The sequence below is a fragment of the Protopterus annectens genome, chromosome 10.part0 (assembly GCF_019279795.1).
Source record: "Protopterus annectens isolate FY-2018-M chromosome 10.part0, PAN1.0, whole genome shotgun sequence".
Taxonomy (NCBI): Eukaryota; Metazoa; Chordata; order Ceratodontiformes; family Protopteridae; genus Protopterus; species Protopterus annectens.
The window spans coordinates 1,763,182,512-1,763,205,104 of NC_056744.1; the positions used below are offsets into that span (position 1 = coordinate 1,763,182,512).

Sequence of the window (22,593 nt, forward strand, 5' to 3'; positions counted from 1 at the left end):
GAATATAATCATAGTGGTGATCCCAATGAAACTGAGAAATATAAATTGTGCTCTGAGTTAAGGCATAAGGCGAAGATGTCACGAGATACCCCTTGTCTTTTGGTTGACAATGCTTTTGCTTCCACCTCTATTGATGTTGTACCCAGTATACTGATCCGGAAAGCACTGTTACAGCAAGTGGGCAGGGTGCGCCATAAAGACAGCAGAATACCATCTTTGCCTAGCTTGCAGTTACAAGATATTAATGTTGACCTCTCCCCTATCTAAACCGGTGTATTTATAGAAAAGCGAGTGGTAGATGTTACTACCGACAATATTGTTGTAGTACTGACCAATATCAACAATCTTAGCACAGCCACCATCTGGCTCATGGATGGCACATTTTTCTGCAAAGGTATCATCTGCCATCAATTATACAGTATTCATGGTCTCATGAAGTATGGTGCTTATAGTAAGTTTGTTCATCTTCTCTATTGTCTGATGAGTAAAAAATGAGCAAAAAATCTCTTAAGGCGTAAAAATTATATGTGGCATTGTGTATTCCAGTTACTGTTTGAGATAGGAAATCACTGCTGGGGCGGCTTGTACAATCACGGAGTTAGTATATTTAACTAAAAAGAGTTTTGGAATTGCACCCTCCTTTAAAAATGTACCTTTTTTGTTAAAATCAACCAGCTTACCTTTTACCAGTTTCAGCCTGTTGAACCTTCAGCTGGTTGTCTTTCAGGGAAATTTAGATTAGGTTTTTGTACGACTTCATGTCATGCTCTGTTACTGGAGCATTTCTGTCCGTGGAAATGGCTTTATTTGCGGGTGTATGGCTGCCCAAGGGAAATCACTGCAGAAGTGCACCATGGCTCACTCCTCTGCCCACTTATTTTTCTCTCTCTTTATTTATTCACTGTTCTGGATACATCCAAATATGGACAAGAACCTGCATGCATATAATCTAATCCTCTAAAAAAGGCCTCTCCTCCAGCTCTGTTGGCATCCAGAAATTATGTGAAGACATAACTCAAGTGAATTACTGGTTTCTGATGAAGAAACTTCATAAACACTTTCTAAAAACAAAAACTATGCGTATGGGAATCAATGCCAAACTCTAGAATGTGCGCCTATGCACTGGGTTATTACATCACCTAAGTCACCCTCTTATGGATACTGTGCCATCTCATCACTACATGGATTATTACTTGATCGAACCCTTCCTTCCAAAAGCATATTCATCATTTAAAGTCCAAGAACTCCTAATGGCAGGGATAGGCATTACTATTCTGCTCTGATCCTACTTGATCTTGTCTCTGCATTTGATAAGGTGGACCATTACATTCTTTGCAACTGTTTCCAGATATACTGTGGGGCTTCAGATACATTTCTGGACTGAGTTTCCTCCTGTTGTCCTACCTTTATATGGTTCCACTAGAAGAAGTCATTAGAAGGCAAGGTCTTCCATATCTCTGATACAGCTGTGCCTTCCCTCATAACAGAATGTTTACTGCCGATTCCCTTGGTGATGATCTGATCTGCATTTAAAACTGGATGACTTCTAATCACCTGATATTCAGTATCTTCAAGACGGTGCTTATGGTTATTCATACCATCTTAAAAATACTTCAGTTGTCTAGCTATAAAACCCACCATCAATTTTGTTGGTAATAATGGAATTTGTGGACAACATGAGAAATCTTGATATGGTCTAGCGAACAAGGCATCAGTAGTCATCAAGTTATCGTGACTGATTTATTGCCAACATCTAATACCTCCTCACTCCCAGGACCTTTCTGTCATTGCACATGCTCTGATTTCTCCCTGTCTGGATTTCTACAACGTCTTGCACCAATATTGCGGACCCTGCACAGATTGCCAATGCAGTCCCTTATAAACTGCTCTAATACCAACTTATTTGTGTCCCCCTTACCTAAATGGTTTCATACTGCTTGGCTAAACCTTTGTTTCCTCCCTCCCTAGTGTTATTAGAGGTTCAAAGAGAATGGTTGCAAGAGCTTGTTATTTCTTTCTCCAAAAAGGCTCCAAGTCTCTGGTACTACCTACCTCATGAGTTGAAGGACTCTTCATGCTTGGCAGCTTTATAAAGAAGCACCACTTTACTGTAACTTACAGCTAGATTTGAATTTCACTGCTTTTAATTCTTTAGCACATAATACGATTTCCTTATTTGCTTTCTAGACTGCTCACCTTGTTGTATTTTGTCTTGTTTGGTTTTGTTTTACAATGCTTGATTAAAAGTTTTAAATTTGAATTTATACACTATGTACAAAGTTATTAATATGAACTTGTGTCCTCTCCTGTTCAGTAAGCTAAAATAACAGGATGCAAACAAACTTTTGGATCTGGAAAGAATTCTCTACAATTCTTGTTAATCTCGGAAAAAGCCTTCTCATTTACAACCTAATGGATTTATAACTATGCCAGTAAAATTACTCAAACTCCCTCCCAGCTCTAACTTCCATAAATTGTACAAAGACTATTTACTAATCCTTGCTAAGTAAAAGTTATCCTAACATTGTATGATCACACCTCCCTAGCTCTGCATACACCCTTCAATTAGTACTACGGTACTTGATTACATGTCCAAAAAGGTAATTCTATATATATATAGCATAGTAACACTGGGTACCACCCATGTGTTGTGCTAAAATTAAGGATAGGGATACTGCGTTTGAAGATGTGAGGGGAGAAAGAAAATCATTTGCTAGTCTGCATGAATCTGACATACTTTGTTCTAACACTGCTTAGTTTAAGAACTTACTATCCCTCTATGTATACTCTCATTTACTTCTAAGTTTTGTTCTTAAAATCATAGTTAAACACTAGGCTAACTACCCTGAAGGGTTATTTTAAGCCTAGCCAATAATCCAAGGTCAGAATCAAACCCTGTACTTTGTGTCTACGATTCAAATACATTAACCATTATGCCATACCTATTACATTACTGTTACTTTCTCATGGTCATTTCATAATTCCTGTTACTTTTTGTATTTACCTCTGTTTTACACCTCATTTGTAACTGCAAAGCATCTCTGGGTAAGTTAGCTGCAGATTAAACCACATAAGTGCACTTCCCTCATCTGGTTACAAACACCCTCCACTCCTATCCTTTCAAGTACACATTAGGACCTACAACCATGGATGGGCACTTTCCTGCTGTCGGTACATCCAGCTTTATGGGCATGGGTATTGTAAGGCAATTTAACAATTGCCTTATGTACACTGACAACCACTTAATTCTTGAACAAATACACTTTGTGGGAGATGTAGTTACACATTGACATTGGAGGCTAGAGTCTCACATACAGACAAAAAAAGCAACAAACAGGCTGTCAGTGACTCACACACATCACTCATTGCACCCACAAAGGCCCACACACATAAGCTTGCATATGCAGAGGTGCTTACATGTAACCTACCCAAACCTCAAAGGTCTCTCAGGCGTAGTCTTCACAAACTCTGCACGCACACAAACAAGACAATTCCCACACAACCCATAAAGCCACATCTCATTATGTCTCAACTACCAAGCCCATAAGGCAAAACACCCCACAACCCAATATTCCGGTCATAGGAGACTCCATTGTGAGACACAATGATGTCCCTCTTACCAGGCTGGATAACGGGAAGGTTACAGTTAGTTGCCTGTCAGGGGCCAGGATTTGCCAGATCATGCAAGCACTTAGGATACTTACTTCTAAGTATCAGTATAACTCAGTCATAGTCCAGATGGGCGTGAATAACCCGAGATGTACCTCCTTGGACTATATGAAGGGAGACATGATTGAGCTCTCAGAATATGTATCACAGGCAGGTATGAGCCTAGCATTGAGCAGCATTCTACTGTTTCCAAGGATGATGCCACAATACCAGCAGAAAATGATTGAATTTGACAACTGGCTTATCTATTGGTGACATTCCAAAGGGGACCAATACTTATCAGCCTGAGAGGACATGGTTGACAGGCCACACTGCTTTGCCACTAGTCTTTCAGATATTGGCCAAGACATTATCCACCCCATAATGCCTTTTTTAGGCACTGCCAAACAGATAAACATTCCAACATAACAAAAGTTACTCAGGACAAGCGATGAAGGTGTTACTGCTGTATGCTAGGAGCCTCAACAAGGAACTGCACTCCCGGGAAGCTCTTCTCACCCTGGAGAATTCTGACATCTGTGTAATTACTTAAACATGGTTGAAAGGCATGGAAAGCACTCCAACAGTGCATTGCTATAATGCCTTTCATACATTCCGACCACGACTGAGCATGAAAGAGCTAAAGGTGGAGGTGTGTCTATCTACATCACAGCTCAAGGCTGGTCAAATAATATGACATGCTTGAGCTACGCCAACTAACCACGGAAAAAATCTATTACCATATTCTTGCAAGCTACAGGTCCCTCACTATGAACCAGGAAACCTACACATCATACTTGAATTACTAGAATCACTCACCATCCAGCCCAATATCATATTCATACGTGATTTTAACCATCCCTCCATTAATTGGGAGGCATACATGACCACTAATATGCAGGCCCAGATATTTCTTGACTTTGTAAATTCAATGCCCTGGAGCAGCTTGTCTGCAATCCCACTAGGGGAACAAATATCTTAGATCTGGTACTGACAAATATGGGAGAGCGCTGCATCCCCCTAGTGTAATGTCCTCACTGGTAAGATCAGATCACAGAGTAGTCTCCCTTAAAATAAAGGTAAACCTAGTCCCCCCACCTAACCCCAAAAACTTTAAGAACTTCTCTAAGGTAAATTACCCCCTATAAGGGACAGCATAGCTAGTTTTCAAGCTCCCCCAAATGCAGAAAACACAGAAACCTATGCAAGGGCATACAAAAAAGCCCTGTATAACCATATAAACAACTGTACAAAAATGGCAGCAACAGACCAAAAAACCCTAGGTCAAACTGCAAAAACAAGCCACCTTGATGGACCCCTAGTACTAATAGGTTGTCCAACAAAACAAAGAAAATCCTGTAGAGAAGTAAGAGAGGATGTGTACAACAGAGAAATAAATCCCTCATTAGTCTAAACAAGCAAATCAGGTTACTAGCCAAGTCTCTGGAACTAGACCTTGAGGTAAAAATAGCCGCCAAAGCTAAAGATAACCATAAGGCATTTTTCAGTTATGCCTGCAATCTTAACGGTAACACCCAACAATGTGTGGTAGTTGTAGATGGCATCACCTATACTCAGCCTGAAGACATAGCAGATCTGCTGGCTGACAAATTCTGATAAAATGTCACCACTTGTCACCTCCAGTTCTTCCCAAAAAATACCCTCCACCACTCCATCACCAATTATCACCGAAGAACAGGTTGCCACTGAGCTCTCTAAAGCTAAAAACACGGTTTCAATGGGGCATGACAATATACCAGGTTGCCTTAAACAGTTTAAATCAGGACTTATCAGGCCCATTAGGATCTCTGTTTAACCACAGCCTATGGACTGGCTTTGTCCTGTTAGAGTGGAGGACAGCAACAGTCATCCCTCTGCATACAGGGGGACCATCTACTAATCCAGGAAATTACAGACCCATAAGTTTGACTAGTCTTATATGTAAGGCCATGGAAAGAATAATCATAGACCAGATAAATAATGACATAGAAGACCTCCAAACACTGGACCTGACCCAATTCACCTTTGTCAAGGGCAGGTCATGCCTACTGAATCTGGTGGATATCTTTGAGACAGTCACTAAGGCCATGGATGAGGCTAAACAGTACATATCATCACCTCAACCTGGCAAAGGCATTTGACACAATTCCCCACTAAAGTATTATAAATGTACTCACAAAACTGGGCATAAATCCATAAGTCACCAGATGTCTACGCAATTGGCTCATGGACAGAACGCATGTAGTTAAAGTGGGGGAATCCAGATCCAGCAAGAGGCCAGTTACAAGTGGTGTGCCACAGAGCTCAGTACTGGGACCAGTCCTGTTCAGAATATATTTTTCTGAAGTGAAGGCAAATGTGGAAGGCCTCTGGATGACAAAGTTTGCTGACAACTGAAATCTGGGGGCAATCACTGAATCCTCCAACAATATAGGTATCCTCCAGGAAGGTCTAGATTAGAGAAATGACTGGTGCTAGAACCATGGCCTAAAACTAAATACAAAAAAAATGCATTATCATACCCTTTATGAAGTCAAATATCCCTGCAAATTACAACATCAATATTACACCCCTTAGAGTGGACTCAGAGGTGAGAGATCTAGGTACACAGATAGATGGTAGCCTGACCTTTAACTGCCATGTGTCCACAGTGTACAGGAAATCCTATTATGTGGCACAACATATAAGTAAAGGTATGGCATCCCAAGAAAATTATATTTCCGCTGTGCTCACCGCTGATTAGACCAATAATCGAGTACAGTGCACCATTTGGCTTGTACTTGACTAGGCACTTACAGCAGCTGGAGTGAGCTCAGAGGTTCCTCACAAAGAAAATACAGGGTGTAAACAACAAGAACTGTGCGGAGAGACTATAAAGCACTATCCCTTTACTCTGTCTCCTTCCAATTATTAAGGGGTGACCGATGACTGACCTACAAGGCACTCAAAAATCCAGTGACCTACAAGGCACTGAAAAATCCAGCCCTGATGGAGCTGCTACACATCTGAAAGTCAAACGGCACAGCACGAGGGTCTCCTGATCTATAGATCTAAACTTAGTCAGCAACTCAAACAAAACATGCTGGAGGGACAGATGGTCACCCAATCTAGGGATCTAAACTTAGTCAGCGATTCAAACAAAACATGCTGGAGAGACAGATAGGTGTTTCAGAAATTGATCCTTCTTTAGAACAGGCTTCCTATTCACATTAAGCAGAGCCCTTCCCTGGCCCTCTTCAAATGCAATTTGGATTAACAGATGGGGAAATTGCAAATTCACACCTGGGGTAGTGCCCATGTCCCTTATGGACAAAAGCAATCTCTAAGATACTCAACGCACAGCCACAAATCCATGCCATTCTCTTGCCCCTAGGGGCCATATACTGGGTAAAATTGGGTTATATTGGTTGGGCTTGTAAGGGCCCATAAACCATTAGTCTAGTAATCTCCTATGAACCTATATTACTGTCAGCCCCTTATTTTATTACCTTTGCATTGTCCATCTGCCTTGGGTCTTGGCTATGTCAGAAAGATTCATATGTGAACAGTCCACCTACCCACTTAATAAATTAATGAACAGATAAGCAAACAGATAAATAAATATTATAGGGATGCATTTTTTCCACATTAACACAGTTAGCTACCTAGTCAAGACTAATTTTAGTTAAATTAATATATTTTACCTCTCTCCTCTGGTTGAGGGTCTGAGAACCATCTGTGCATCTGGTCACTGTTCACTGATGTCTCACTTTGATCCAGGTCACATCTGTCCAGAATAGCTCTGGTTAAAGTCTGAACTGCTCTACTGGTATAGAGTGTTTGTAAGTTATTCATAGCAGCAACAGCGGCACTTGGTCCTGCTAAATGAACACAGGGCTTTCAGAAAAGTTTTTACAAACTGTCAACTGCATCCATCAGCACACATCAGACTAGTAAATGAAACAATGCAGTGAAAGGCAGAAACATTCAAGATAGCAGTTTTTGTTAGTATAATTGCATATTTCTCAGCAATAGGTCTACCAGAAATATCACCAAGACATGAAATGTTGGCATCAGTAGCAATCGCCAATCCTTGCCAAGTCTAGTATAAAAATGCTGTAGTTTAGTAATGTAGTGTTTTTTTTAAGAATGAGTCATTCCATTCTACTTCAGGCCTACTGTGACTACATTCTGTACTTACCTATACATGTTAACCACAGCATACTTAATGTCGGAATGAAAAGGGTCACCATCTGTTTTTAATTTTATGAACCATTGCTAAGAAAGTTAACACATGTTAAAATCATTTCCAGAAAGTAAGAGTCTGCAAATGGAACTTATGACTAAGATATGCATTTCAGAAGGATAAAAAAGACTACATGGTAAAATTTCTTGTGCCAGCTAACAGAGAAAGCTTCTTAAAGCAGTTGCATTATCCTATGTTGATATTATTTATCAGGGGGCAGGCAGACAGAAAAGTCAGAACAGAGCACAGCGCCCAGGCTAGGAAGATTTACTAGCTAAGATTTTCTACTTTGGTTTTACTTCAGCATTAAATAAAGACATATTTTCTACCTGTGTTCTCAGACCAGGTGCTTGAAGCTGTCACGTGTGCCTGACTAGTATTTTGGGGTGATGCCATTTGGTTAAATGCTTCCAGCATTGTGGGTCCTAAAAATTGGGTCAGAGTTCTAGTAATGGATTCACCAGCACTGATTATATTGTCTGTGTTAATGGCCTCTGCGGCTTCAGTGATGTCTGCTGGCCTTCCTGTGGAGGAAAATAATGTTGTTAAACCATTGGGGTGGCATCCTGTGAGTGCAACTTACCTGTTTCATGACTTCATGAGGCTAAAAAGCAAGAATCTCAAAGAGCAGTGTGGGACATCGTACAAACAGTTTATGTTTACTTGTACATGACATACACCTATGAGTTAAATTTTGAAGGAAAATGTTTAAAACCGCTTGTACGGCCACATATATTATATGAATTATTAACTCTAAACTGATCTTGAAAATAACAGTAACGTGAAATAAACTAGAGCTTGCTGACACCATAAGTAAATCTGACAAGTGAATGAAAAATAACTGTCCTCTGCATTCCCTGCCTGCTCTGAGAGAGTATCTGATAGTTTGGTCTGTTCTACTACAGATTCAGGGTGTAATGTTGTGTATGTGGGTATGCAGTAGACATATAAAAAGGTTTCTATAGGCATATGACAGTACATTTACAGTTAGAAGCATAAAGATGATAGAGTGGACTATTGAGGATACAAAAGAAATTATGTATTGCTACTATTATGCAAAAAGCTCAGAATTTCCACATACAAGATATACAAAAAGATCAAGATATAAATTAGAGGAAAGAAAAATGCTTCCATAAGAAAAACTGTCAGAAGCCTCAAATAAAAATTTGTGTTCATTAATACAACAAATTTGTGAAAAACATTATATAGGCCAAGAAACAATGATCTGTTTGGAAAAAGAAGCATCTGAGGAAGTGTGAAAATATAAACAACAAAACCTAGAGATTTTTGAAAAGTATAAAAAAGAAATATGGACATGGGAAAGAAAGAGTGATTTGATATTATTTATGCAAAGTCGAAGGCCAAATTAATCAATACAAAAAAGGCAGCCCCAAAGATATTCAATGAGAAATATAGGCAAAGGCATCCAGATATGGAAAATTTCACAATAAAGAAAATAATATTGCAAACAGGGAATGTAGAAAAGAAGATTAGTAAAGTAGAAGTTAAAAACATAGAAGCTGAAGTTATGGAGTGCCTGTGAAGTGAAGGGTTTTATTTAGAAGGTCTAACACAGGTTACATCACAGCATGATGGAATGAGCCCCCAAGTAAGGAGAAACAGGAAGATCAGGAGACATCTGAAGAAGAAATATGGACATGGGAAAAAAAAAGAGATTTAATATGGTATAACATTTATAAAAAGGAGAAAGCAAAACTAATCAATACAAAAATAGCAGCAAAGATATTTGAAGAGAAATGCAGGTAAAGGAATCCAGACAGGGAAAACTTTACAATACAAAAAATAAGAAGACAAAGAGGAAAAGAAGAAAAGGAGATTAGTAATGGAGAAGTTAAAGAAATAGAAACTGAGGTTATGGAGTACCTGCAAAGTGAAGGATTCAGTGTAGAAAATATAACTCAGAAAGCACCACAGAAGGATAGAGCAATAGACATCCAAATTAAAGAGAAACCAGTAGAACAGGAAGAAACCGGTTAGCTGCCATATGAAAATATTTTGGAGCCTTCCACAGGAAACCAGTATAAACATTCACTTGAAGCTGGACAGCTAGGGAAAGAAAGTACAGTTGTGTACCTACCATAAATGTAGATGTTCGACTGTATTCACTGTTGCAGTCATTACTCTTGGGTTATCCTGCTGGCAGGCTACCCGCAGTCGGCCTGAATTCCAAAGTCTTGGTCTGGCGTCGGTTGCTGTAGCCTCTTCCCTGATGTCAGTGCGCCAGGGGTATAAAAGATGCAGCCGACGCCATTTTCTTCTGTTTTTCTTGCCCCAGATGTCAGGTGCCCCCAAAAGGGTAGGCTAAATAGATTATGCCAATAAACATGCATGCACCAAAGTAAACATTTCCTTCATCTACAAGCAAATACACCACATAGGTTGTATAGAACAGAGAAGTAAAGATAAGATCCAGCAAATGAAAGAGGGATGGTGGGAGAGTAACCCGGACTGCAACAGTGAATACACTCGAACATCTACATTTATGGCAGGTACACAACTGTACTATGTTCATCTTATGCTGTGAGCAGCAGAAACGAATGCAATGGCCTATCCATTTTCAAATAGTCTGTTTTGAGATAGTGTTTCCTTGTGATCCTGCAGCATATGCCACTAAAAGTTGCTCAGTCTTTTTGAAAGCTTTAGTTCTGTCCAAGTAGAAGCGTAGCTGTCTGTGTATGTCCAAAGAGTGCAGAAGTCTCTCACCCTTGTTCTGTGGGTTTGGATAAAAGGTAGGTAAGTGGATGGTTTGGTTAAGGGCCACACTGGACACCACCTTAGGCATAAATGTAGGGTTCATCCTTAGAGAAACCCTGTCTGGATGGAAAATGATAAAGGGTTCCACAGCCATGAGTGCCTGTAACTCCGAGACTCGTTTTGCGGAGGTAATTGCTAGGAGCAGAGCTGTTTTCCAGGATAAGAATTTTATATCAGCTGTTGAGGCTGGCTCAAAAGGAGGCAGTGTAAGTTTTTCCAAGACATAAGTGAGGTCCCATGCAGGTATTGGTGCTCTCTCCTTGGAGGTCTTATGTTTTTGGCACCTCTGAGGTACTGCCTTATTAAAGGATGAGAAAAGACAGGTGGTTCCCTATTGTAATGGGCTGAAATGGCAGAGGCATGAATCTTAATTGATGAAAAGGATAGGCCTTTGTCCAGCATCTCAGTTAAGTATTGTAAAATCTGAGGAATATTTGGTACAAACGTGTCAATACATTGTGCCTGGTTCCAAGCACAGAATCTCTTCCATTTTTCTGCATAAGATTTTCTGGTACTGGGCCTCCTGGCCTCCAAGATAACATCCATTACAGCTTTGGAAAGAGGAGTGTTCTGAATGACTACATTATCCGCCATGCTGCCAGATTTAAGGTCTTGAGTTGGCTGTGGAGGATCTGATTGTTTTGTTGGGTCAGTAAGTGAGAAGTTTGGGGCAATGTCCAGGCTGGACTTTGAGACAAATTCTTTAGGATTGGGTACCAGTGCTGGCATGGCCAGTCTGGGGCAATCAGTATCATTTTTGGCTTCTCTTGTCTGAACTTTAGGAGTACCTTGGGGAGGAGAGGCAGTGGAGGAAAGGCATATACTGTTAGGTTTTTCCAGCTGAAGGATAGAGCATCCACTTTCCATGCTTGCTTGTGATAAATCCTTGTGTAGAATCTCTGTAGTTGGCAGTTGTGAGGGGAGGCAAATAGATCTATGTCTGGGCATCCCCATTTCCTTGTTATCATGCTGAAGACTTGTGGGTCCAGTTTCCACTCGTGTGAATCCATGAGGTTTCTGCTTAGTTCGTCTGCCAGAGTATTTATTTTTCCTGGCAGGAATTGTGCTTGCAGGTGAACTTGATAAGTCAATGCTGTGTCCCACAAAGTCATGGCTTGTCTGCAGAGGGGGTAGGAATGTGTGCCTCCCTGCTTGTTTATGTACCACATGACTGTAGCATTGTCCGTCTTTATCAGTAGCTGTCCTGGATGAAGTAGATCCTTGAAGGCTGTCAGGGCACTGTGAACAGCTAGCATCTCTTTTTGATTGATATAAAGATGCATCTGGCTTCCGGGCCATGTGCCCTGAATACATTTTCCTGCCATGTGGGCCCCCCAGGCATAATCTGATGCATCCGTTGTTAGTGTCTGCCTGGCTGTGGGTAAAGTGAATGGCTGTCCCTTGTTGTGGTGACAGGCCTGTGCCCACCATCGAAACTCCTGTTGCAGGCAGGGAATGAGGGTAATTAATGTTTCCAGGCTGTGGCAATGAGTCCAAACACTTTTTAGATACCATTGAAGTTTCCTCATATGCAGTCTAGCATATGGAATTAGCAGAATGCAGGATGCCATGAAGCCCAAAGCCTGCAGAAATTTTCTTGCAGATAACTGGGTTGTTTTTGCCAACAATTTGAAGTAAGAAGTCAGTTGCCTTTGTTTGTCTGGCGTGAGATAAGCCATCTGGGCAATTGTATTTAAGCTTGCACCCAGGAATATTATCTCTTGAGAGGGTACTAGTTTTGATTTATTTTCGTTTACTGTGTACCCTAGGCAAATTAGTAATCTTTTTATAAACGCCAGATGCTTTAGTAGAATGTCTGTTCTGTGCTTGAATAAGGCAGTCGTACAAGTAAGGATATATCTGAATTCCTCTTTGTCTGCAAAATGCAATTACTGGTGCCAGACACTTTGTGAAGACCCTGGGTGCAGTAGATAAACCAAAGGGCAGTGCAGGGAATTGGTAATGCATTGAGCCAGCTATGAATCTGAGGTATCTTCTGCAAGATTGTCTGACTGGGACATGCAGGTATGCCTCTTTTAGGTCCAAAGTTACGAGCCAAGCCTTCTTGCCCAGCATGGGCAGTAGCTGCTGCAAAGTCAACATTTTGAATTTTGGAACGTCCAGAAATGTGTTTAGAATAGACAGGTCCAGTATTGGTCTCCAGGCTTTGTCCTTTCTGGGCACCAAGAAAAGTCTCGAGTAAAATCCTTGTCCCTGCTCTTGTTGTGGTACCCGTTGATGGCCGTCATGTCCATGAGGGATGAAACCTGCTTTTGTGCCTCTGCCCATTGATTGTGTGGCATGTCTGGCATACCTTTTGCCCTTGAAAGGGTGTGAAAGTGGTACCTGTAGCCCTGAGACACTATGTTCAAGACCCATTTGTCCTGGGTAATCGTGTGCCAATTTGGTGAAAAAAGTGCTAGTTTTCCCCCTAAGGGGGCTGCCAAAAGATAAGTGCTTGGTTCTGGCAGAGGAAAGTCATTGGGACTGTTTTCTGTAAGGTTGTGATTTGTCTTCTCCGCTTTTGGAGGTAGAAGCACCCCATTGCTTAGGCCTGTATGAGCCTTCGGGTTGAGATCTGCCTCTGGGGTGTCTGTATCTGTCTCTTTGTGGCCTATCTGACACTGGAAAGGACCAATTCTTTGTAGGCCAGTTCCTGCTAAATCTGGGTGGCTGTACCTGTAAGAAATCCTTAACTGTCTGCATGGATTTCGCTTTATCCTCCATTTTCTTCAACACTTCTTTTGCCTTAACACCAAACAAAGTATCATGCTGTAATGGAACATCCAATAATTTTGCTTTAACATGATCAGGTAGATTCTGTTCCTTTAGCCAAGCATGCCTTCTAATGACCGAACCCGTAACAGCGGCCCTGCAAGAGGCCTCCAGTGAATCAAAACCACACTGTAAAATATGCTTTCCCACTTGTTCAGCTGCATGCAATAAATCCTGCATTTCCTTGTTATCAGAACATTCAGAATTTGTCAATGTTTTCTGTTGAAGCAGAGACATTAAGTATTGCTGATATTTAAGCTTATGAAACTGACAATTTAAAGCCCTTACAGCCAAGGTAGCAGAAGTGTAAACTTTTTTCCCCCATCTGTCCATTGCCCTGGAATCCCTATCAGAGGGGACAGGGTTTTTTGCAGAGGAAGCCTTGACCCCTTTGGGACCCTGAGAAATAGTTTCTGGGTCAGCAGCAGGGTTCTTATATCGAAATTTATGAGAGCCTGGAACCCTGTAGTATCTGTCTGGCTTTGCAGGTGCAGGGGGTAAAGAGTCAGGAGACAGGCCGGACTCTGAAAATACATCATCTACAATGTCTAGAACAGGTGGAATAGCAAGAGGTCTGTGCTGAGGTAGTAAAAGAAAGTCTCTGAGCCATTTCTTAGATTCTGAGTAATCTTGGCTCTCCCAGTGAAAATGCTCCCTCATGGTATGCAGGGTTTCTCCAAAAGAATAATCCTCAGGAGGAGAGGCTGAAGGAATAGATTCTTCAGCATCAGAATCCTCATAGGGAGGAAAAGAGTATCCCTGTTCAGAAGAGGAATCAGAGGAAATTGAAACCTGATAAGAAGAGTCATATTCTGTCTCTTGCCTAGGCCTCTTATCAGGAGGGGGATGGGAACCCCTGATCAAAGTAATTAGGTCTTCGGCCATCTTAAGCATCTGTTTCTTAGGCATGGAAGTCTGTCCAGGAGAATGCTGTACTTGTTTCTTTGTCTTTAGAGCTGTTTTAGTCTTTGCCTTTGAAGCTGATGTTGGCTTGACATATAATTGTGTAGGTCTGAAAACACCCTCAGAAGCCGATGCCTGCTCAGCGGCTCTGGTCCCATCTGAGGGAATATTTTCCGAGAGTCCAATACCTTGAGTATCCAGAGGCCTAGTCAGCTCCACGTGGGAGTCGGAAGCGGCCTGTGGCTCTGAGGTAGCGGGCGTCAGGGGCTGCAAAAGCGCCTCACTGAGAACCAGTGAACCGGTGACTGGCCTAGCGGCGGCATCATCGTTGGTTTTGGACCTCGGATGCCTGTCCTTTTCCTTGCACTTTTTATAAACTCCAGTCGGCTGTTCCAACGGCATTATATAATTAAACCTTCGGCCAAAGTAATGAAAGGCAAAATTGTACTGACGCTTAATAGTGCGTTGTTTAAATCTAGCACAAAACCGACAGCTAGCAACGTCGTGATCAGGGCCTAGACAGGAATACAGTAAGAATGTAAATCCTTATGAGGTATTTGCTTCCCATAAGAAATACAATTGTTAACTTTTTCTGACATCAGTCTGGAGCAAGAAAAAAGTTTCCCCAACGGGGTACTTAGCTTTAATGAAGACTTCTGATCTGAAATTCGATTTTGAAAATCTCAGGAGTCGGCCGACCGGCACTTGCAAACTGTTTTTGCTTCGGGCACCACGCAGCAAGAAAGACTGAAGAAAATGGTGTCGGCTGCATCTTTTATACCCCTGGCACACTGACGTCAGGGAAGAGGTGACAGCAACCGATGCTGGACCAAGACTTTGGAATTCAGGCCGACTGCGGGTAGCCTGCCAGCAGGATAATCCAAGAGTAATGACTGCAACAGTGAAACACGATGAACATCAGGAAACTGTGATTCAGTGTTGAGGAGTGATAGGCCAGTGAGTCTCCATATGACAGAGCAATGGATGGCACAGGATGAAAATGAAGAGAATGTGCCACAGGAAGAAGCTCTAGATCTTTCTATAGAATGCCCACAGAAAATGGAAAACGAAAAAAATGCGCCCTCATCTTAGAAGAAAATTTGCTAAGAGAAGAGTTGCTTGATTTAATAGAGAAAGACAGATATATTAAGATCAATGAAAGAGATAGACTGAAGGTCAATAAACCCAAAAACCCAGACGTTTCATAAAAAAATGAACACAGTAATTAGAACTGTCCATAGAGATCCATGTGATATAACAGAATTAAACAGGATATAGGAACAGAACATGCCGGAGAGATAAATTCCTGTCCCAGAGACTTCCCATACTCTGAAACAAACTACCTATCTATATCAAACAAAGCTCCTCATTAGCACTCTTCAAGAAAAATCTTGATTGGATGGGAAATAGGAAATTCACCCCGGGGATCACCTCTGTGACTCTGCTCGACAGGGGCACAGGAAAATAATTTTCTTGGGTGGCGAAAGCCAGGGTACCTTTTTGGCTAGGCTTGTATAGGCCCTAGGGCCAATAGCCTAGTACCTACCTATGAACCTATATTACTGTTGCAGCTAAATTAATAGATACAATTCTACCACAGAACACAGGGTAGTGAGGGAAAGGAAGGAGAGAAATCAAATACCATCATGGAAATGAATAGAGAAAACTATAAAGCAACTAAGACAAGTGCCACTGTTAGAGGAGTATAGAAGAGGGAACAGATCAACAAAAATACTCAGAAAGATAGACGTGGTAAAAGCAATGTACAACATTATAATGGATCAGGATCTATCATGCACTATCGCAAATAATAAACTAAAAATATCAGCACAGGCAGAAAATCTTAGAAGACACACAGATAAATATAAAGGAAAAGTACAAAATAAGCAATTTACTGATGATCCCAAAAAGTTTTATAGAGAACTGGGAAACAAGGTAAAAGGAATTGAAAGACCACCCAAAAAAGAAGAAATAGTTACATTTTGGAGAAGTATTTATGAAGATCCTGTGGAACATAACAAAGCTGCTAAATGGACAGAAGAAGTAAAAGAAAGAATAAGAAGTTTAAAGGTAGAGGATATGAAATGGGATGAAGTAAAAGCCAGAGAGATTGAAACAAAGTTAAGAAAAGCCTCTAAACTGGAAAACTTTAGGCCCAGATGCAGTACCTAACTTCTGGTTAAAAGTATTGACAGCTTTGCACAAAGTATTTATATGCGCACCCTGAACAGACACCAACCTGGCTAACAACAGGAAAAAAAATGCTCCTACTTAAGAGTGAACCTGCAAGCTACCCTAAAAACTATAGACCAATAACTTGCCTTCTGACGATGTATAAACAATAGACCAGAATTAATGCTAACAGAGTTTATAGTCATTTAGAAGAAAACTCAATCATGGCAAAAGAACAAAAGGACAATAAAAGAAAGTCATACGGAACAAAGGATCATCAGTTGCTAAATAAAGTCATAATGGAGAACTGTAAAAAGGGGAAGAATCTAAGTATGGCATGGACTGACTACAAAAAAGTATTTGATAGCATCCCACATTCATGGATAAAAGAGTGCTTAAAAATGTATAGGATATATCCTACACTGATCAACTACATTACATTGACAATGAAACAGTGGCAGACCACTTTGCAGTTAAGCCATGATAAAGGACAAATTACTATTCCAGGGATTAAAAATCCAAATGGGAATATTCCAGGGTGACTCCCTTCATCTCTGATATTCTGTCTTGCCCTTAACCCATTAAGCTGTCTACTTAACAGATTAGGCCATGGCTATAATTCGGCTCCTAGAAAACAAAGTGTAAAGATTTCTCATCTTCTCTTTGCCGGTGATTTAAAACTGTATAACTCAACAGATGAGGAACTGAAAGCACAACTGCAAGTAATCAAAACTTTTTCAGATGATAAAAGAATGTCATTTGGTCTTGATAAGTGTGCAAAAGCAACCTGTAAAGAAGGAAAACCGCAGCATCAAGAAAACATCAGTTTGGGAAAAGAATGTGACATAAAAGAACTTGAGCAAGAGGGAGTATATAAATATATGGGAACTGATGAAGGATCAACAATAAAACATAAACAAATGTGAACAAAACTTAGTAAGGAATATTTTGGAAGAGTTAAATTAATCCTGAAAACAGCGCTGACATCTAGGAACAAAATTCAAGCTATAAACCAATTTGCTCTTCCTGTCCTAACTTACAGTTTTGGAGTGATTGACTGGCCCCAAAACGTGTTGGATAGATTAGATAGGAAAACAAGGAGGATGCTTCATGCGCACCAAATAATTTATAAAAATCAGTGGATACAAAGATTATACATTCCCCTTTCTGAAGGAGGTATGGGTCTCCTTGAAACTGATTACATGTATAGATCTGCAGTTGTGGGACTGCACGTGTATCTGTTGACCTTACAGGACTCAAAGGTACTGAAAGTTTTGAAACATGAAGAGAATAAATCTAAGATGACTTCCCTGCTTAGTCTAGCAGAAGCATATCAGTGTCAGGCAGGAATGGAAATCAAACCAGAAGTATATAAAAATCAGGCAGCAACTGAATGTGCCAAAAACAAAAGAAAGAATCTAAGGTGAAGGATCAGTTAGAAGGTAAGAAATGCAGAAAATACATAAATATAAATATAGTTGCAAGTACAGAAAACTTCTGGAAGAACCTCATGATAATCAGGATTGAACGCAGGAATGGTTAAGGAGAGGCAAATTAAAAAAAAAAGATGAAAGGTTAATATTGGTGGCCCAAGACAGTGGGATGGGCACATATTGGTTTACAAAGTCCACTGAACATGTGGGAGAAACAGACAAATGTAGGCTTTGTAAAACAGAATTGGAAACAGTCATACACCTCATTGCTGGTTGTGACATACTAGTGGCAGAAGAAGGCACAACAATGTGGCAAGACTATTGCACTGGGGATTGTGTAAACATTGTGGTACTGAAGTAGCCGAAAACACTGGAAACATGAGCCACACAGCATCATAGAAAATGATGAAGTTTGCATCCCATGGGATCACTCATTACCAACAGTTCAAACTACAGATGTGAGAAAACCAGACAAAGTGGTCCATGAAAAGAAGATAAAAGTAGCATTGATCACTGAAATCGCTACACCCACTGACTACAATGTCTTGCATGCAGTGAGACACAAAGTCATAAAATATCAGGATTTGCAGGCAGAATCGAGAGCAATGTGGAAGAAAGATACCCAGATAGTTCCGATAGTAGTAGGAGCAACGGGTCTTATACAAAAGAATCTACAATCGTACTTCGATAGATTACCAATACATGTAACCCCATACGAATTGCAGGAGTCACTACTGGGCACATTCTGGGTGCTGCAAAGAGCACTTCTGGCTGACATCAAAGACTAACACAATACTAATTTCTTCATGAACTTTAATTGTACTTTGACTTAGGAATGGGGTCCATTCCCATCATGGTTTTGGAATCCCAAAAGACTTGGAGAAATTAAAAAGTTAGAAGCGTGTTTTAGTGTGAACAACATGAACTGTGGTCCCTAGACTGAGTAATTATGTGGGTGTACAAACAACTGGAAACATGAGACAAAAAGCAAAATGCATGAATTCTACAAATACTTCTAAAAAATTTAAATAGCCCTTATGCCACCCCACTGGTGGGCTCCCCTTAAAACATGTGAGACAGTTGTGCGTGTCCTCGTGCTTTGAAAAAATAAATTATGATTCAAACAGAAAAACAATGAAGACAGCCTCAGTGTACTACACATATCAAATGTTTCTTCAGGGGGCTAAGCCCATTCTTGCATCACTTAGCGAGAATGTCGTGCCCACCATAATGTGTTTCTTATATACTGGGAGTACTCAGACACCCCACTTTCAGACTCGGTATATTTTCCCCTGATTCAAAGTTAGAGCTCTGCTGTTCTAATGATCACAGCTATGCTTTACAGAATTTCATATTTTCACCCCCTCCCACCAGCATGATGTTCAACTCAGAACACAAAAATAAAGAGTCTTGGCTTACATAATTAGGATAACTGTTTTCCCTGTTAATAGTGTTGTTTTCACATGGCTAATCTTATTCTTACTAATTTATGCAGGAGCAGGGCTAGCTTTAGCAATCGTAGCCGCCAGTTTGGACCATTTTGGTGGGGTTCCTCGTCCAGCTCTCCATCTAACACTCTTCCTCTCCCTCCGCTTGTCAGCTTCTTGAACATAAGACTATTTCAGATTTGATATCAGGACTGTATGCTGTTACTGTATACTTAAATAATACTACATTTATTTATTAGCTTTTGTTTTCCCATAAGACATGTTACAACAGCAGTAACCTGCTGGACTCCTGGATTACCATCCTATATAACATCTCCTACATCTCCTATATCAGGATCTGCTTAACTCACTCAGGCACATTGTAAGAGGCCTGTTTCATGGGCCACTGAGGTCCTGTGTTTGCATGGTGTGTCACCAGATGGCTGTACCCCCACTCTTCTTCACATCCCATGTCCAGCAATTTTACTGACTCAAAAACTTTGTTCTTTTATATTATTATCTCCAAAGAAACATACTATATGAGGTCATGACAGTGTATAGGTACTCGTTTTATCTAGTTTACTGACTGAATTATTGTATCACGTCTACTTATGACTGATCGTTCATGCTACACACTATCCTGACTTCTAATTATCTGCATGCTTGCTCTAACATTTCCACTTTTTCACGGATATTCATTAAAGTTTGTTTCTTTGGTTGTTTTCCATTCCATTGCAGTTTTAACAAATTCAGAAAAGTGAATCCGTGGTCTACACACCTCTGCATCCCTCCACCTAGAATATAACACTTTATGTTTTAGTTCTCTGAGATTATTTTACTCCTATGTGTGACTGTGACAAGCATTTATTTGCCGTACTCTTGAACTGTTAACAAGTTGTCACAAGTCCTAGCGATTAAAACTTACCTGACAAAGTGTCTACATTTTTTATGCTTTCTATCATTTTTTTCATGTTGTCTGAAAATGAATATTCTTTAATTATTTCTTATAACTTTATTCATTAATAACTTATTCATAAACCCTATTTCAACAAAGGGAAGCAAAAGAAAACAGTATCTCTCTATCAGTCTTTGAAATAAACCTGATCTTACCTTCTGATACAGTAACTGCAGCGGTACACAAAACCAGATGGTTAATCTGACCAGGTTTTGGTTGAAAACCCTGTTAAGCACTCAGCAATGACAACTAACTACTGTGGTAGTGCAAGCAGGGCTGGTCTTTGGTCAACTGGCACTCTAGGAAAAAGGGCTCCACAGCACCCCCCACACCACTCAGCGCCTGCATCCTGGTCTGCCTACACCATCCAGATGACTTTTTTCTTCCTTTTTCTCACAGTTTGTCTTACTCTTTAGTTTTCCTGCATTCATTCATATTCTAAACTAATTTCTTTACTGCAAAAAAATAAATACTGGAAAAGCACCCCTGCTAGAGTGGTGCCTTAGGTGGATGCCTAGTTGGCCTATGCCTAAGGCTGGCTATGAGTGCAAGTAGCTAACACTGTGAGCCATACAAGAGGCATTAAGCTGTAGTTACTAATAATTTGGTATCAAATAATACTGGACTTGTAAGTACTATTGCAACAGAACTATGGTAAGAAAATGCCCTGCACTTTCATATAATGTCTCTTAGGCAAATCTCTGGGCCACGTAAGGCATGATGACCCTGTTATAACTTAGTATAAGGGCCCCTCAGGGGGAGTAGGGCCCTTTTGGGTCCAACTGGTCCAACTGGCCTAATGCTGGCCAAGCGTTGGAGTTGTTGTCTTGTCAGCTCTGGGAATTGGGGATTTGTAACAAAAGTGTATAATACAGTTGTTAATGATGCAAGCAGTTTGACTTTGTAGTCATTACTAGCCTAAACCATCTGTGACATTATCTGGAAACAGACTGTTGTTTATTTAATTACAGATATATCTTGGAAGGTAACTGACAAATATTCACTTAATGCTGTGTAATAAATTTTAGACTCTAAAATTAAATTATACAAAATGTCTCATTACTTTTTTTAATCATGTTGCATTTGTTGTTTGAATATTACATTTGTTGTTTGAATATTGCATTAATATTTCCTTGCTATAAAAATCATGCTTCACAACTACAGATTAAAATGATGAGGTACCACTTGGGTGAGGCGTAGTGTCGGGTCCAGTGCAAGTCTCACAGTGCTGCTCCATGTCAAAATAAGTGATCCTTTTCTGGCACAAAGGACAGAGGTCTGTCCTGCTTCCACAGTAATTCTGATGTTCTGGAAAGTTCCGCAGCTCAACTTCCATCTTGCAGAATTCACATGGAATGGTCTGCAGCATACACTCCTCAGCCTGCATTTGGACACCAAAGATGCCATGTTATTTTTCTGTTGAATCCTCTCTTTTTTAATGCTATCCCAGGTTTATACAATTATCCATAAAAACACTTCCATCAAACATTACTCCTTTCCAACCCAGCAAATTGACAGTCATGCTAAAATAATGCAAATTCATTACATTTCACAGTGAGGAAGGGCACATCCTCCCAATCTTCCTACGCTTTACTTCATGTTTTCTATACGAGGTCACCACAGGTAAAAAAAAAGTTCTATTTGCAGCTCTGGAAATATCCATTGTAAGCAGTACCACTAATTTGATTTGCTCCTATCTTCTGCAAGATGGTACCCCATTAGGTGTTATTAAATTAAAGGTTTCCCTGACACAGAAACATATATCTTCAAATTGTCTTATTACTTTTACATTATCCCACTTCTCTCCAGATGTGTGAGGATTACTGTTTCCTTCCTTTTGTACTTCTTGCCTTGACTTTCAGTCCAGCAAGCCAAACGTATGTGGCATCATGAAATTTGATCTTATTTCCACATGGAATGTATGCTTCCCAAGGGAATCTCTGGTGCATGGGTGGTTGGGAAGTGGAGAATCATACAGAAGTCATTCCCACCAGTGTTGCCCTGCCTTCCTACATTTTACTCCTGACAAGAACAGTGTTCTGGTAAGGGAATATAAAGGGTTGTATATTGTTACTGGAAATGTGGCAACATGGAAGTCCAGTTACTGGAAATGTCACAATTTACTAACCTACAAAGCAGGTCTATGTTAAACAGGATGTGATAGCTTTTGAATGTAAGATACCCATTTACTGAGACTGAGCTGGTGTGTACAATCTAGGACAAAGCATCTATTTACTGCGAATGTGTGCAATCTAGGACAAAGCATCTATTTACTGCAAA

At 40.4% G+C, this 22,593-nt stretch overlaps 1 protein-coding gene across 5 annotated transcripts in view; it reads right to left on the reverse strand.

Moving 5' to 3' along the window:
- LOC122813998 (XIAP-associated factor 1-like) overlaps positions 1-22,593 on the reverse strand; it is a 277,349-nt gene that overhangs the window by 32,615 nt on the left and 222,141 nt on the right. For 3 of the 5 annotated variants that reach the window (XM_044086578.1, XM_044086577.1, XM_044086580.1), the window contains 3 exons: positions 21,496-21,694; positions 8,203-8,397; positions 7,332-7,508 (listed from right to left, as the gene is read on the reverse strand). In XM_044086578.1, the coding sequence (XP_043942513.1) occupies positions 7,332-7,508; positions 8,203-8,397; positions 21,496-21,694 (571 nt within the window). The remainder of the gene's footprint in view (positions 1-7,331; positions 7,509-8,202; positions 8,398-21,495; positions 21,695-22,593) is intronic. The other 2 variants (XM_044086579.1, XM_044086581.1) reach the window with 2 other exon arrangements.